Source organism: Choristoneura fumiferana, chromosome 30 (assembly GCF_025370935.1).
Source record: "Choristoneura fumiferana chromosome 30, NRCan_CFum_1, whole genome shotgun sequence".
NCBI lineage: Eukaryota > Metazoa > Arthropoda > Insecta > Lepidoptera > Tortricidae > Choristoneura > Choristoneura fumiferana.
The window spans coordinates 5516284-5533756 of NC_133501.1; the positions used below are offsets into that span (position 1 = coordinate 5516284).

General features: G+C 39.7%; 1 protein-coding gene across 2 annotated transcripts; it reads right to left on the bottom strand.

Annotated features, from left to right (window-relative positions):
• Positions 1–2003: 2003 nt before the first annotated feature.
• Positions 2004–15928, bottom strand: LOC141444909 (uncharacterized). 2 transcript variants are annotated; one of them, XM_074110668.1, is made up of 8 exons: positions 15854–15928; positions 13491–13517; positions 12211–12313; positions 11629–11675; positions 10898–11045; positions 9975–10021; positions 2819–2942; positions 2004–2275 (listed from the first exon to the last, which is right to left on the bottom strand). In XM_074110668.1, exons 1-7 carry the CDS (start codon positions 15887–15889, stop codon positions 2853–2855), a joined length of 498 nt encoding a protein of 165 aa, XP_073966769.1. In that variant the 5' UTR covers positions 15890–15928; the 3' UTR covers positions 2004–2275; positions 2819–2852. The 2 variants fall into 2 exon arrangements, with proteins under 2 accessions (XP_073966769.1, XP_073966768.1); XM_074110667.1 differs by having other exon boundaries at positions 11605–11675.
• Positions 15929–17473: the final 1545 nt, after the last annotated feature.

The window sequence follows — 17473 nt, forward strand, 5'->3', positions numbered from 1 at the left end:
AAAGAGACCAGCGCTGGGAATCGAACCCAGGTCCTCAGCAATCCGTGCTGCGTACTATAACCCCTACACCACCGCTGGACAGGAATTTATATGTATGCATAGGAAACATTCGTGTCTAAATTCCTGTCCAGCGGTGGTGTAGGGGTTATAGCACGCAGCACGGATTGCTGAGGACCTGGGTTCGATTCCCAGCGCTGGTCTCTTTTTCTGGTTTTTCTGTGCATCCATGTCTCAGTTTGTATTTTCGATATGGTTTCACGGGATACCCGTAAAAGTAACAAATTTGGAGTTGAAATAAAAAATACAAAAGACTCCAAATAACCAATCATAATTTGATTGCTTAGTAGCGACATCTCTTGTCTGGGTGAGCGGTTGGTTCCGAAAGAATGTTGACGTTTCTCGATGAGAGCGAAACATAGATGTCGCTAGTGCTGCTGCATAAGTAGCGTAGTAGAAATAAGCAACCTGAGATATGTATGCATAGGAAAAATTCGTGTCTAAATTCCTGTCCAGCGGTGGTGTAGGGTTATAGCACGCAGCACGGATTGCTGAGGACCTGGGTTCGATTCCCAGCGCTGGTCTCTTTTTCTGGTTTTTCTGTGCATCCATGTCTCAGTTTGTATTTTCGATATGGTTTCACGAGATACCCGTAAAAGTAACAAATTTGGAGTTGAAAAAAAATACAAAAAGACTCCAAATAACCAATCATAATTTGATTGCTTAGTAGCGACATCTCTTGTCTGGGTGAGCGGTTGGTTCCGAAAGAATGTTGACGTTTCTCGATGAGAGCGAAACATAGATGTCGCTAGTGCTGCTGCATAAGTAGCGTAGTAGAAATAAGCAACCTGAGATATGTATGCATAGGAAAAATTCGTGTCTAAATTCCTGTCCAGCGGTGGTGTAGGGGTTATAGCACGCAGCACGGATTGCTGAGGACCTGGGTTCGATTCCCAGCGCTGGTCTCTTTTTCTGGTTTTTCTGTGCATCCATGTCTCAGTTTGTACTTTCGATATGTTTTATGTATCTATCTATATAATTATATTTATCCGTTGCGTAGTACCCATAACACAAGCTTTGCTAAGCTTACTGTGGGACTAGGTCAATTGGTGTGAATTGTCCCGTGATATTTATTGTGTTGTAGGCAGTACGGGCCTTCATGAAATTGTTAACCGTGCGTAGTTGTTGCATTGTGGGCAGTACCTACGGGCCTTCATAAAATTGTAAACCGTGCGTCAAAGTGTTGGGTTGAGGGCAGTACGATCTGTCAGTTAACGGTAAACTACGTGTTAATGTAGGTACTATGGGCATACATATATGCCAAACATACATATAGGTCAAACATTGAGACGGAATGTGATCCACTTAAAAAGAGCCGAAGGGGAATGGGAAGTTAGAGACGTAGCCGAAGAAAAAAAGGAACTAAACCAAAGTGAACGGGAAGACAATGACATAAATAATTAAATATAAGAATTCATAAAGCAATTAAGAAATGTTCGTGTGATTAGTGATTGAAAAATGTATCTAATTAAAACGTAAATCAATTAACTAAAAAACGTCCTTAATATATTAAATAATTAAAGAATTTAATGTTATACTTGCATTTAGTCAGTTCTTTCAATAAAATTACAATAAGGAAGGGATGTAGTGTTTGTGTATATAAGCTATAACAAGGATGACTAGTCTCGGGTTCGCGGGTAGTGGGGAAACAGTAACGTCAGAGCCGTTGGCGAGTGCAGACGTGTTTACCCTAGCTACTGGTGACGTAACGAGCCATATATATATGTTTCCCTTGTTTGTGTGAGTACTACAGGTTCCATGGTTAGCTGAGAGTTTGTTGGCTGCTGGAGTTTTAAGTTTTCGCACTCTTGGGTCTCGAGCTCTTTGCGAATAGTACTGCGAGTCTTCACCATTTTGTTCGGCGTATGGAGCATTGATCCGGTCAATTCCGGTCGAAGTGACCAATTTGTTCGGGATGTAGATGTTCCGTAACAAAAACACGCAGATAGAATTCGAGAAAACTAAATTTTAATCGCGAAAAAACCACCACCATGTACAAATAAGAAAGGGCGTAAGTACGTGTGTGTCGCGCGCGGTCGGATGAGGACGACTGCCCGTTAGTTTGTCGGTTTGTCGCTACGTCACACACGCAACCTACCTGCCATATGTTTTAATACAAAAAAAAACTTAAAACTAAATCAAGGACCCTAATGAGCACGTCGCTGACAAGCATCATCATCATCGCAAGATTTGCCGCCACCATTGCCTCCGTTTGCACCTTGAACAACAGAATCATAATTAAAAATTGGCCGTTGACTATTGATAGCAGACTAGCAGTTTAAAATAACATATATAACATCGCTGGCGCAGATTCCAATGAGGGTTTTCACGGCGGTGAAATATCGCTAGATGGCGTAAGTATCGTGAGGTCCGTTTGACGTTTGCTCGTAAACACATCATCACATCATCATCATCAGTGTCTAACATCTGGTAGCAATAGTGAATGGTTGTGTTGCTCTGATGATGAGTTTTGGGTGCGAATCGCGTCAGTGTGGTGGTAGTATTAGAGAGAGAGGGAGAGAGGGGGGTGTTGCAAGATTTACCGCTGTATGTGTGTGTGTCTGCGTAGCTCTCAAACGGGTGGACCGATTTGAATGCGGCTTTTTTTATTTGCAAGCAGGTTTTCTAGAGATGGTTCCCAGATATGTTTCATCAAAAGCGGTTCAACCGTTTTTGAGATATAGAACTTTGTAGTGACAAAGTCAGGGGTTATCTAAGTTTTTGTAGTTTAGGTTATAGTTCATTAGTTTATCATATTTACCTCTTGAGCTAGAACTACCACCATCTTCTTCCTCCTACGAGGAAGAAATTTGGTCACCACGGTCGTCATAACTGGTTATAGGACCAATCTCTGCACCGTTTACTGCTTCAGCTCGCAAATCACCCTTAAAAAAAGATTAGTTTTATCTCTGATAACACCAGAATGCGTAAAAATATACAAGGGTTTTTTTGTGCGACAATTTTAACTGTGACGTCACGCTGATTTTTCATCATCATCCCAGCCTGTATACGTCCTACTGCTGGGCACAGGCCTCTTCTCAGCATGAGAGGGCTTGGGCCGTAGTTCCCACGCGGACCCAGTGCGGATTGAGAACTTCACACGCACCATTGAAATGGTTTTGTGCAGGTTTCTTAACGATGTTTTCCTTCACCTTGAAGCTCATGGTAAATTTCAAATGTAATTTCGCAAATGAATTTCGAAAAACTCAGAGGTGCGAGGTGGGGTTTGAACCCACTACCCTCTGCTTGAGTCGAGGCGATAGGTCAAACCACTAGGCCACCACGGCGTCGTCACGCGGAACATTAACTGACTATGTCTCTATCGTTTTTAGAGTTCCGTACCCAAAGGGTAAAAACGGAAATCCTATTGCTAAGACTTCGCTGTTCGTCCGTCTGTCCGTCAGTCACCAGGCTGTACCTTATTAACCGTGATAGTTAGACAGTTCAAATTTTCACAGATTATGTCTATAACTGTGGCCGCTATAACAACAAATCTACAAACGTTTCAACCGCTATCAGTCTCCTGTCGCATATATTGAAGAAATGAGGGTTATCTATTGTTTGCCCGAAAGTTATATGCCATTATTTCATTAGCCCGAAGTTCATATGCTCGAAACTACATTTGCCCGAATATTTCGTTTACTAGAAAATTTATTTGATATATTTCTTATTTTCCCGAAAATTAGATGCCATAATGATACGAATGTAATACGTATTGTTTTCCATATTATTAAGTGTACTAAATATAGTATGGCGTTTGCATATTCTATTAAATAATATTAACACTACTAACACACACTACTAATAAACACTATTGTGTTTATTTTGATTATGATTGATTAAAATTGCTTTATTCTATTACTAATCTATCTATTGTTTTTATTATACAATTGTATTGTATATTTAAATAATAATTACCGTGTACAATGTTATATGAATAAAATATTTGTATTTTGTATTTGTATTTGTTTGTATTATCCGGGCTGTTATAAAAAAAAAAACTAACATCGAAGGCTAAGGCGGGAGCGAAGCGAGCGGAGCGTAGCTCCCGCCTTAGCCTTCTTAACCTAACCTATCCGAGTCGCTTCTGCTCCGAAACGTCTTGCTCGCTCGCTTCGCTCGCTCGTGTTGGAAGGTGTAATGCCGTCCTCATGTTTCTCTATGGACATTATTTGAATTTGGTGATGACACGTTCTACCAATTTGTCTTTCGATTGTAATGTTTTGCTAGATACCAATAAACCTAGTATTTTTACTTCACAAAATGTTTTAATATAATAGCTATATGCTACAGTTCCATCTCTATCAGTGGTAGCAGAGCGTGGTTGTGGCAAATGGAAAATTAGCTACTTTTATAAACAAAAAGTGAGTTAACAAAATGGGCTCAATCTTTCGGAGCATAGAACCGTTGACGAAATCGAACTACGATACCTGGTGTCTACAGGCACAGGCAATTCTCATAAGAAACGACTTGTGGGACATCGCTAGTGGCGAAAAAACGTTAACGGCGACTGCTACTGCCGAAGAAAAGATGCTTACTTCAAGGAAGACTTAAAGGCAAGGTCAGAGCTACTGTTGCTTATATCTCCTGCCGAACTCAAGCAAATTAAGAGCTGTAATACGTCTAAGGAGGTATGGGACTAGTTAAAGTCAGTCCACCAGAGTTCAGGGCCAGCAAGGAAGGCTACGCTGCTAAAACATCTGGTTCTGAAGAAAATGACTCCCCAAGAAGACGTAAGAGTTCATCTTAATAATTTTTGAATGCTTTGATTGGAATTTGTATTGAAGTAATGTATAAACAATTATGTCAGTCAAGTTTAAATATAAGGAAATAGAAATTTGATTACAAAAGCTTATAAAAATAGCCAGTACCTATATACAACAATAGAGTACCTTTTTTAACAAAAATTCATCCTGAGTTACTAAGCATTATGATGCTTTACAGGTTATCCACAAACTTTGATAGCTTCAGAACAGCTATTGAGTCCAGAGATGTCCTGCCAAGTCCAGAAATCCTAAAGGTCAAAATTATAGAAGAATATGAAGCAAGGAGGCAAGTCGAACCTCAAACTTCAGAGGCATTCTATGTTAAGCCAAAGAAAAAGGGATTGCTGTGCAAGAATTGCAACAAAAAGGGGCATTTGACAGAAGATTGTTGGTCAAAGAAAAAGCCTAAGGGCAACGTGGACAAAGGTCAAGAACAAAGCTTTAACACATGTTTGACTACAGAACATTCGAAAACCAAAGATGGTTCATGGTATTTAGAAAGTGGCTGCACGTCACATATGACAGGAGAAAAAAAGGCTATTTACCGACCTAATTCCTGCGAACGACACACTGAGATAAGCTTCGGAAAAGCACACTACCGAAGTTAAAGGCAAAGGAAAAGTCGTAGTCTATACCAAGAGCTGCAAAAATAATTTACTAGACACAGCATACGTACCAGACTTGACAAATAACTTAATTTCAGTTAGTAAAATCACGGATCATGGCTACAAAGTACTATTCGAAAGAAATGAAGCTAAAGTCCTGAAAAATAACAGTGTTGTCTTAAAAGCTAAACGAAAAAATGAATTATACTTTCTTGAACTTGATGAACCGGAAGAGATAGCAAATTTCACGCCTCGAGCTGAAACCGAAATAATGAAATGGCACAAAAAGCTTGGTCACGTGAATGAGAGAGACCTAAAGACCTTACATAATCAGTCCGAGTTACCCACCCGCAGCGTGGACTTCTGTGACATATCTGTAGGTAATGATGGAAATATCTGTAAGAATGTTAATAAAACGCTAGTATTTTCTGATAGGATAGGAAAGGGATTGGGCAAATTATTGTGTAATAATATATCAAACAGCTGTGTCATAAATAACTGTATGCCTAATGCCTCATTCAAACAAATAATTGAAAAAATTATGCTCACTCAGGTGACTAAGCAGTCAATCATTGTATTAATGTTAAGTGATGGGTCCGACGTTAGGTATTCGGACATAAAAACTGGGTTCGATTTACTATCAAAACTAGGTGTTAAAAACATTATTATAGGTGCGTTTCCCTATTCTGCTTCTCTAAATAAATCCAATAATCATTTATATCGTTTAAACAAATTATTGTTTAAGATGACGAGCCGTCATAGTGACGTTTTATTTTTTGACACTAATAATGTTATTAGTGACTACCGACTGACCCCCGACAAGCTTGCTAAATCCTTAGCATGTTATATTAATTCCGTATTCGGAAATCACCCCCCCTCCCCCGGCCCTGTTAGGACGACACCTTCATGCGCGAATGTGTCTTTAAACTACCTACACCGACAATAGAGAAGCAAAGTAGTCTATCATTTCTACATCAAAATATAAATCGCTTCACTGGCAAAATATTAGATTTAGAATTACTCTCTGAAAAGTTAAACTTAGATATTATCTGCTTAACAGAAACCTGGCTAAAAAAAGATTCAATGCAATTTAATGTACATAATTATGCAATAGCCAGCGCCTTCTGCAGAGAATCTGCAGCAGGTGGCGGGTCTCTCATATTAGTGAAAAATGGTTTAAAGTTCAAAGAACGCAAAGACCTGTCCAGCCTTTCTGTTGAACGTGTATGCGAGATCGCTTCTGCGGAAACGGAACAGTATTTAATTTTATGTATATATAGACCACCAAACTCGAGTATTCCTTTGTTTATAAATACTATGGAAGATGTTCTAAGGAAATCAGTAAAACGTAATAAAGCGCTGGTGGTCTGCGGGGACTTTAATATCGATATTTTATCACAATCCGTTGAAAAAGACCAGTTTATTTCTGTTTTAAAATCTTTTAATTTAAATTTCTTATTTAATGAACCTACCAGAGTCACAACCACTTCGGCCACATGTATTGACAACATTTGGTTAACTTGTAAGTATTTAGAAAAAGCTGTTATCAGTGGAGTACGATCGGATCACAAAGCTCATACAGTGAAGTTACCTCGGGCTAGGGGCGGTGTTAATCAAACCATAGAAATTATATACCTCGTAGTATATAATATATACCTCGTTGAGTTTCTTGCCGGATTCTTCTCAGCAGAGGTTTTTCCGAACCGGTGGTAGATTTTTTTTTGACATTCATAAGTGCTTGTTATAGCCTAAATTGAATAAAGATATTTTGACTTTCACTTTGACTTTGACTTTGAAAGCTGATGGTAAGAAACGAAATGATGCGAGGACTTAACTTTAAGGAAAACACGCTTGAGACATGTGAAACCTGTATCAAAGGAAAAATGACCACATTACCATTCCAAAGCCATGACGAAATATTCTCTACTGAACCGCTACAAATAGTCAGCAGCGATGTATGCGGGCCTTTCGAACATGAATCACTGGGCGGATCAAAGTATTACGTAACATTCATTGACGATTACACTAGATACTGCTGCGTGTACTTCATGAAACAAAAGAGCGAAGTTATCGAGAAATTCAAGGAGTATAAGAACAATGTTGAACTCTTCCATAAGAAGAAAATTCAAAGTCTTCAATCTGACAATGGAGGCGAATACAAATCAAAAGCATTTGACAAATTACTTATAGAAAATGCTATTAGTCGAAGATTATCTGCACCCTACACCCCACAACAAAATGGCTGTAGTGAGAGAAAAACCGCTCACTCATGGAAAAGGCAAGATATCTGATGATAGAGTCCAATATACCTGCAAACTTCTGGGCTGAGGCAGTAAATACTGCAAATTATCTTATAAATAGGAGTCCAGCAAGAGCTCTAAAAGGTAGTTCACCCTATGAGAAGTGGGTAGGAAGAATACCATCAGCAAAACACCTACATGTGTTCGGTCATAGAGCGTTTGTACTGAATAAGAACCGAAGAGGGAAACTCTCAGCCAAAGCTGTGGAAGGAGTATTAGTAGGATATGCGGAAAACGCTAAAGGCTTCAGAATATATGTACCGGAGAAGAAAAACATAATCATAAGTAGAGATGTAAAAGTAATGGAAAAGATGCACTATGAAACGAATCCCACTGAGAAATACAAAGATTGTCAACCGGAGAAACTTGAAATAGAAATTACTAATTAAAACTTACCTTTTCAGAATCATAATCTACCTTCTGACTCCTATGTCCAGCCTGATCAAGAAATGTTCCAGCCTGATCCAGATCCAACTGAATAGGGAGGCAGTGGGAAGTTTACTGTACCTGTCTACCAAAACTAGACCAGACATCGCGCAAGCGGTAAATCAAGTCAGCCGAAAAGTTGAAAATGTCACAAAGCTAAAGAGAATATTCAAGTATTTGGTTGGAACCAAAGAAAAGGGCATAATTTTCAAACGAAATAGCCCAATACAGGATATCGATGCTTTCAGCGACTCGGACTATGCTGGTGATCCGCTAACGAGACGAAGCACATCTGGTTCCGTTTTAATGATTGGTAATGCACCAATATCATGGGCATCCAAGAGACAGCCTATAGTAGCATTATCGTCGACCGAAGCCGAGTACATAGCAGCAGCTGACTGCTGCAAAGAGGCATTGTATCTGAAGTCACTGTTGAAAGAAATAACCGATTCAGAAGCAAAGTTAAATCTGCATGTTGATAACCAAAGCTCGATTCAACTGGTGAAATCTGGTTCTTTTAACAAAAGATCGAAACATATTGATGTTCGGTACCATTTTATTCATGAACACTTCGTGAATAGACTGATCAACATCAGCTACTCTCCGACAGAGATACAGCTAGCTGAAATTATGACAAAGCCGTTGTGGAGGGTGAAGTTTGCCAGACACTGTGCAAGGCTGATGTGTGGATAGCGCCGTGCCTCAGCCACATGAGTCCACATCAGAAGGTGTTGGAAGGTGTAATGCCGTCCTCATGTTTCTCTATGGACATTATTTGAATTTGGTGATGACATGTTCTACCAATTTGTCTTTCGATTGTAATGTTTTGCTAGATACCAATAAAATTAGTATTTTTACTTCACAAAATGTTTTAATATAATAGCTATATGCTACAGTTCCATCTCTATCAGCTCGCACAAATCAAAAGTCGCAATTCTAACCTAATCTAATCTATGTGATTAAAGTTAACCTAATTCAAAGGCTTGTTTGACGTATGGGATTTATCAGTATTATAGTGTCGATACTCACCATTTACATGGATGGCAAATGACATTATGGCATGTGATACTTATGTCTTACAATGATAACGAAAAATGAAATTATTGAAATTATTATTATGGGAAACAAAGATTCTGTCATTTGATTAATTTGGTAAACAATGAGTAGTAAAAATGAATTTATAAGAAACACTATTATGGCGGTTGAATATTATAGCACATGAAATTCGGGCAAATGAAATTCAGTCAAGTGAAGGTATACCAGAAATGAGAGACCGTGAGCAAAGAATAATAATGAATGGTATTTGTACCGCATGCACACTCTAAACTACTAAACGGGACAATCCAATCATCACCAGTCGGCCTATAGCAGTCCACTGTTGGGCACTGGCCTCTCCAATGAGAGCCATTACGACCTGCCCTCGGCTACACGCATCCAGCTTCCACCAGCAGCCTATCGCAGACCGTCCCTCCACCTGGCCGGAGACCGTCCCTCCACCTGGCCGGAGACCGTCCTACACTACACTTGCCGAGACTCGGTTTCCACTACCTAAAGAACTCCTTTATGAAATAACCCTTGTTCGGGCAGTCGGGTTAAAAACTAATCAAATCCCACGTATAATTACTTTTTTCGCGATATTAATATAAATTGTTTTATTATTATTAAGAAGCTAGCATTAGCAAAGATGTTAGTGCCAGCGCTCATCTTTGCTAATGCTAGCATTGACGTCTCTTTAAGCATTTTTATCTGCATATATTTAAATAGTCCTTTTCGTCTCTTATGCTGCTGCTCTTAACTGCTTTTCTACCAGCATTGCCTACCCCAGAAGCACCACGAGAGTTTCCGCCACCAAGGCCTCCGTTTGCACCTTGAACAACAGAATCATAATTAAAAATTGGCCGTTGACTATTGATAGCAGACTAGCAGTTTCAAATAACATAAAATAACATCGCTGGCGCAGTTTCCAATGAGGGTTTTCACGGCGGTGAAATATCGCTAGATGGCGTTAGTATCGTGAGGTTCGTTTGACGTTTGCTCGTAAACACATCATCACATCATCATCATCAGTGTCTAACATCTGGTAGCAATATTGAATGGTTGTGTTGCTCTGATGATGAGTTTTGGGTGCGAAACGCGTCAGTGTGGTGGTAGTAATAGAGAGACAGGGAGAGAGGGGGTGTTACAAGTTTTACCGCTGTGTGTGTCTGTGTATCTACCTGTAGCACCGTAGCTCTCAAACGGATAGACCGATTTGAATGCGGCTTTTTTATTTTATAGTTCACTAGCTTTTACCCGCGGCTTCGCACGTGTAAACTATTCGGTCTGTTAGTTGCAATTTAAATTTTCGGGATTTTACAAAATTCCCCTGGAAATTTCCAAAAATTATTTCGTGGTTTCGTGGGAATAACTTTTCAAAATTCAAGACTCTAAGCCCAGTGCTGAAATTTCAAAAAAAATTCCTATTCTGTGGTAACATCGGTGTAAAAAGTAGCGTATGTGTTATTCCAGACGTCCGGCTACCTACATACCAAATTTCATGACTCTAAGTCCAGCGGTTATTATTTCAAGATTTTATCCCTATAAAAGTATTCTATGTTTTAATTTTTACTTCATGTTATAAACTACCTTTTTGCCAAATTTCATCTAAATCCGTCCAGCCGTTTTAGCGTGAAGAAGTAACAAACATACTCACTCACAAATTTTCACATTTATAATATTAGTAGGATTAGTTTATCATATTTACCTCCTGCATCCTTGCTATTTTTGAAATCTTCATCACCACTCCTTCTACTTCCACTCATAACCGACTGTTGGTCCGATTCATCACTTTTGTCACCATTGATTAGAGCACCGATCCCTACAAGGAATCCTGCTCGATCTCCCGAACCACCCTTAAAAAAATATTAGATTTAAGTCCCCGACGCAAAAAGAGGGTTGTTATAAGTTAGACCGCTATGTGTGTCTGTGTGTCTGTCTGCGGCACCGTAGGTCTTAAACGGGTGGACAGATTTGAATGCAGTTTTTTTAACTGTAAGCAAGTTTTCTAGCGATGGTTCTTAGACATGTTTTATCAAAATCGGCTAAGCCGTTTTTGAGATATTGAACTTTGAAGTGACAAAGTCGGGGGTTTCCCAACATTCTGTTGGTTAGGTTAGGTTAGGTCATATCTATATCTCTGGTAACACCAAAATGCGTAAAATATACAAGGGTTTTTTTGTGCGACAATTTTTAGCACGGCGTGACGTCACGCTGATCTTTCATCATCATCCCAGCCTGTATACGTCCTACTGCTGGGCACAGGCCTCTTCTCAGCATGAGAGGGTTTGGGTTAGCAATGCTAACGCAGCTTCTGGTTTATTTTATTGACGTCCAGCATTGACGTCTCCTTTAGCATTTTTATCTGCATATATTTTAATAGTCCTTTTCGTCTCTTATGCTGCTGCTCTTAACTGTTTTTCTACCAGCATTGCCTACCCCAGAAGCACCAAGAGAGTTTCCGCCACCAAGGCCTCCGTTTGCACCTTGAACAACAGAATCATAATTAAAAATTGGCCGTTGACTATTGATAGCAGACTAGTAGTTTCAAATAACATATAACATCGCTGGCGCAGATTCCAATGAGGGTTTTCACGGCGGTGAAATATCGCTAGATGGCGTTAGTATCGTGAGGTTCGTTTGACGTTTGCTCGTAAACACATCATCACATCATCATCATCAGTGTCTAACATCTGGTAGCAATAGTGAATGGTTGTGTTGCTCTGATGATGAGTTTTGGGTGCGAAACGCGTCAGTGTGGTGGTAGTAATAGAGAGAGAGAGAGGGGGGTGTTGCAAGATTTACCGCTGTATGTGTGTGTGTCTGCGTAGCTCTCAAACGGGTGGACCGATTTGAATGTGATTTTTAATTTGCAAGCAGGTTTTCTAGAGATGGTTCCCAGATATGTTTCATTAAAAGCGGTTCAGCGGTTTTTGAGATATTGAACTTTGAAGTGACAAAGTCAGGGGTTTTCCAAGTTTTTGTTAGTTAGGTTATAGTTCATTAGTTTATCATATTTACCTGCTGAACTGTCGCTGGCTCTCGAGCTTGATCTAGATCTAGTACTACTCAACTGGGACGAGCCACCACCCACTGCACCGGCTGATCCAGCTCCCAAAACACCCTTAAAAAAGATTAGTTTTATCTCTGATAATACCAGAATGCGTAAAAATATACAAGGGTTTTTTGTGCGACAATTTTTAGCACGGCGTGACGTCACGCTGATCTTTCATCATCATCCCAGCCTGTATACGTCCTACTGCTGGGCACAGGCCTCTTCTCAGAATGAGAGGGCTTCGGCCGTAGTTCCCACGCGGGCCCAGTGCGGATTGAGAACTTCACACGCACCATTGAAATGGTTATGTGCAGGTTTCTTAACGATGTTTTTCTTTACCTTGAAGCTCATGGTAAATTTCAAATGTAATTTTGCAAATGAATTTCGAAAAACTCAGAGGTGCGAGGTAGGGTTTGAACCCACTATCCTCTGCTTGAGAGGCGATAGGTCAAACCACTAGGCCACCACGGCGTCGTCACGCGGAACATTATCTGGCTATGTCTCTATCGTTTTTAGGGTTCCGTACCCAAAGGATAAAAACGGAAATCCTATTGCTAAGACTTCGCTGTCCGTCCGTCTGTCCGTCAGTCACCAGGCTGCTCATTAACCGTGATAGTTAGACAGTTAAAGTTTTAACAGATTATGTTTAACTGTGGCCGCTATAACAACGAATGTATAGTTCTACAAGCGTTTCAACCGCTGTCAGTCTCCTGTCGCGTATATTGAAGAAATAAGAGACCGTAAGCAAAAAAAAGTGAATGGTATTTGTACTGCATGCACACTCTAAACTACTAAACGGGACAATCCAATCATCATCAGTCAGCCTATAGCAGTCCACTGTTGGACTTGCCTCCCCCAATAAGCTCGTCATTACGACCTGCCCTCGGCTACACGCATCCAGCTTCCACCAGCAGCCTATCGCAGACCGTCCCTCCACCTGGCCGGAGACCGTCCTACACTACACTTGCCGAGACTCGGTTTCCACTACCTAAAGAACTCCTTTATGAAATAACCCTTCTTCGGGCAGTCGGGTTAAAAACTAATCCATTCCCACGTATAATTACTTTTTCACCTCAGCACCTCAAACAGGCAGGTTTTGCTATGAGAAATCGGTGAGCAAAATCGCATTTTTTTTACTATTTTTGGGACAGTAATATAAATTTGGGATAGTAATATAATATAAATTGTTATTGTTATGACAAGCATTAGCAATAAAGTTTTATTGTTATCAAGAATGTATACTTACTGCTGGTTTGCATGTTGCCACTGCAATCTGTAAAAATATAAACGCTGTAGAAAAAGCTAATAAGGCATGAATCTACTTAGCTTTTGACATGGTTTAATTTGTTATATTGAAATTTCTGATGATCGTCTACGTAGAGAATGTGCGCTGCTTTTGCGAAAGAAAGATGTATATTGTTCTGCGTTATTAGAGTGTAGCGACTTCTAGCGCCATCTAGTGAGCCAACATAGAAACTCCAACCCAACCTTGCATCGCGCGCGCTATCGATGTTTCTCAACTCGGACGCATACAACTTTTGACGCTTCGAACTTCTGTCCCAAGGCATAACATTTGCCTGGAGAGAGATCTGACTATTTCGCAAAAAGGTGTCCATTTTCAGTTCTCCACGTATGAAATAATTGTATAAGAGCATAAAACGAGCCATTTTACCCAAGAGGTTCATATAGCCATCCGAGCGGGTACAGTGAGGGTGGATACACACGTCGAGGGGAAAATGAGTTTAATGCTCGAGTTTTACACTCTGCTTTTCACTTAGATTGCGAGGAAATTAAATAGCAACAGTGGAAACAATAATTCACTTTCTATGTACCTTTTATTTTTTATGCGTTACTATAATAAATCTATTACTTAATATGATTGGTTTGATTGATTTTTAGTTTTATATAAATTAAAAATTATTTAAAAAATATATGGAAACTTTTTTGTTTGAAAGAAAGAAAGAAAGAAAGAAAGAAAGAAAGAAAGAAACATTTATTCGTGACAAATAAAAGAACAATGGATAAAAAAAAAATAGTTTTATGTATGCCACGAAATGGTCCCAAATCAGCAATGTTTGTTTGTGGCTGTTAAGACCTGATTACCTTGGTCTTAGACGAAGATTTTTATTTTATGCGCTAGAGCATAAAAAGTCATTTTATGTCGCCTAAACAAAATACATATTTCCCGACGCTATTTCAACAAAAAAAAATAAGTAATATTGTGTTTAAGTATATATACAAAACCTTGTGGTAAATGTGTTAAAAAGTCAGATAATCATTTGTTGTTGGACCCAATAGAAAGTTTCGATGTAGTTACGAAATTACGATTTTTCCTCACAAAATTATCGTGAAGTTTTCCTGACGTCAATAAATTTTGGATAATAATTTCTTAACAAACTGTTTTTTGTCAATTTCATTTTTAATAGTATTTCTGCGTTTTGATTTATTTCTCCATTAAAGTTTTTTGCTCCCCGCTTAAATTTCAGGACGGAACAACTTTTTGAGAAATAGGTAGGTTCTCTCTATTGGAGCCTCCCCTCTACCACAGTATATTATATACAGTAGTGTCCTACAGTATTTTCTGTGTAGTTAGTCTTTTTTTGGATTCTGTGATTTTAGGTTGATGTATTGTTTGTGTTTAGTGATAACTTCAAGGGTTCCGTAGCTAAAATGGCAAAAACGGAACCCTTATTGTTTCGCCATGTCTGTCTGTCTGTCTGTCCATCCGCGGCTTTGCTCAGAGACTATCAGTGCTAGAAAACTGTAATTTTGTACGAATATATGTAGCAACTATGCCGACAAATGGTGAAAAATATTTTTAGGGTACCTCCCATAGACGTAAAGAGGGGGGGGGGGAATGATTTTTTTCTCAACTAACCCTTTAGTGCGGTATCGTCGGATAGTTCTTTTAAAATGACCTATTAAGATGTTGTGAAGACGATTTTTCGATTCAATCTTTTTTAAAGTATAAGTTTTCGTTCAAATCGAGCGTCCACCCTCCCCCCCCCCCTCTAAAAGCTAAACTTTTGAAAAAAAAACATGATGGTACTAAGTATATCAATCTTACAAGGAAAACTATATCGGCTAAGTTTGCTGGAGAACCGATTTTGATGAAAAACTTCCCTACGTTTCCAGAAGCCTTTGGCTTGTCGACGTTAGAGGAAAAAATGATAAATATTTTACCCTACATGCATAATTATTTCAAATACTACCTAAGTAAACGACGGCGAGGTAAGAATACCAGTTTTCTTAAAAAAAGATCAAAGATTCATGCTTTCATGAATTAAAACCTAAAACTTTTTATTCAAGAGACCTGTGCTTGGTATAGTGGGGCATTCTTTAGGATTTTTGTTGTGTTTCGGCGTGGAGAGTAACACAGCCGGTGAAATTACTGGCACTTGAGGTATCCCATCTTGGGCATCTAGGTTGGCAGCTCATCTGCAATACCCCTGGTGTCGCAGATGTTTATGGGCGGTGGTGATCTCTTACCATCAGGAGACCCACTTGCTCGTTCGCCATTCAGTCGAACAAAAAATAAATTAAAAAAGGCCAGAAAGGACGATGGTGAAAGACTGAAATAATTTAGTCAAATAAAAAAATATTTCTTACCAGGCAGACGAGGGTAAACAGCTTCAGGGAAATCATGTTGGTTTCTTGACGATTTCGAATGGCTGTCCCTCGATTATTGAGGCTTTATATACCAAAATGTATGCCAATATTTGGCAAGAATACAACTGTTTTAATAACCTCTACTTGCACTTCTCACGTTGCACTATGACGGCCGTGCATTGTGGTTCATCTTGTATTTATTTTCAGATTATCCATATCCAATACTAATATTATAAATGAGTGTGTTTGTGTGTTTGTCCGTCTTCCACGCCGTAACGGCGCGACGGATCAACGTGACTTTTGGCATAAGAGATAGTTTATGGGCCCGAGAGTGACATAGGTTACTTTTTATCCCGGAGAAATGCACAGTTCCCGAGGGGACAGCGCGCGATTACCGAATACCACGCCTTCTACGTCGAAACGGAGAGATGGATCGAAGTGTTTTTTTATGTGGAGATAGTTGATGGTCCGGAGAGTGACATAGGCAACTTTTTGTCTCTTTCTAACCCCCCACCCCCTAAAATAGGGGGTGGAAGTTTTTATGGAGCTGTCCGCAGTTTTAAAGGTAGAAAGCTAAACATTGGTAACTATGCGGACTCTTTGATACTAACGAAAAATACGTGCATCAATTGTTTTTGGAAATCTGGTCCCAACCCCCAAAAATAGGGGGTGATAGTTTGTATGGGACTTTCTTCAGTTTTTCTAGGTAGAAATCTGAAAATTGGTATAAGTACAGACTCTTTGTAATCCTTAAGGGGAAAGTGAGTTTGTAGGCCCTCCGGACAGCTAAGGAGTGGAACGCCCTGTCTGCGTCTGTGTTCCCTACAATACTGTTTGCTACAATATGGCCGTTTTAAAATCTAGGGTCAAGGGCATTTATTTGGCAAGTGTGCTCCATCTTAGTACACATCATCACTTGCCATCAGTCGTGATTGTGGCCAAACGCAAGCCTAGTTCTGTGTATAAAATAATAGTAAATTGTGTCTTAAGGGCGGTAAATAAGGAATTACGAACGAGAGTCTATTAGAGGCCCGAAGTCGAAGACTGAGGGCTTTGATGAGCCAATGTTCGTAATTCTAGTACTGCCCGTGTGACATACAATGTTTTTCATCAAAATTGCGAGTAAAATTTTATATTTGTAAAAGAAAATATATAATTATTACAAATATTGGCGATACTTTAGGCTGCGCTCTTGGCAGTGCCGCCCTCCACCTCCCGCAGCATGTGCCTGACGCGCGTGTGCATGTGGGCCTTCTGCTGCGCGAGCTGACTCATTGACCGACCTTGGGCTTCATGACAAGAAAATTAGTACGGGCAATGACTCATTTATCGACCCCGGGCTTCATGACAAGAAAATGTGATGAAAAATAAGAAATGTTCGTTTACTTGTAAAATCAACTTAACAGTGACAGCTTAGATGAATGATTGGTCTCGCGCGCTCGCTCGACTAGATAGCGTCGGCGAACTTGTCAAATGCGGCAACAACCCGAGCCCGAGGCGAGTCAGTCGCGTTGCAAACTGTGCGTAAGGTGCATACATGTACCAAATTTTTTGTTAAATTTTGGTCATAAACCGAAGTAAAATGCCAGTTTGCGCAGTGAAACTGTGTAAAAATAATAC

Bases quoted from the DNA above. Each gene is read 5' to 3' on its own strand.
- LOC141444909 (XM_074110667.1), bottom strand. From the start codon at position 15,889: ATGATTTCCCTGAAGCTGTTTACCCTCGTCTGCCTG. The intron at 13,518-15,853 runs GTAAGAAATATT...ATATTTTTACAG, and splicing joins TGTTTACCCTCGTCTGCCTG to ATTGCAGTGGCAACATGCAA. The intron at 11,046-11,604 runs GTTAAGAGCAGC...TATTTTTTTAAG, and splicing joins GCAATGCTGGTAGAAAAACA to GGTGGTTCGGGAGATCGAGC.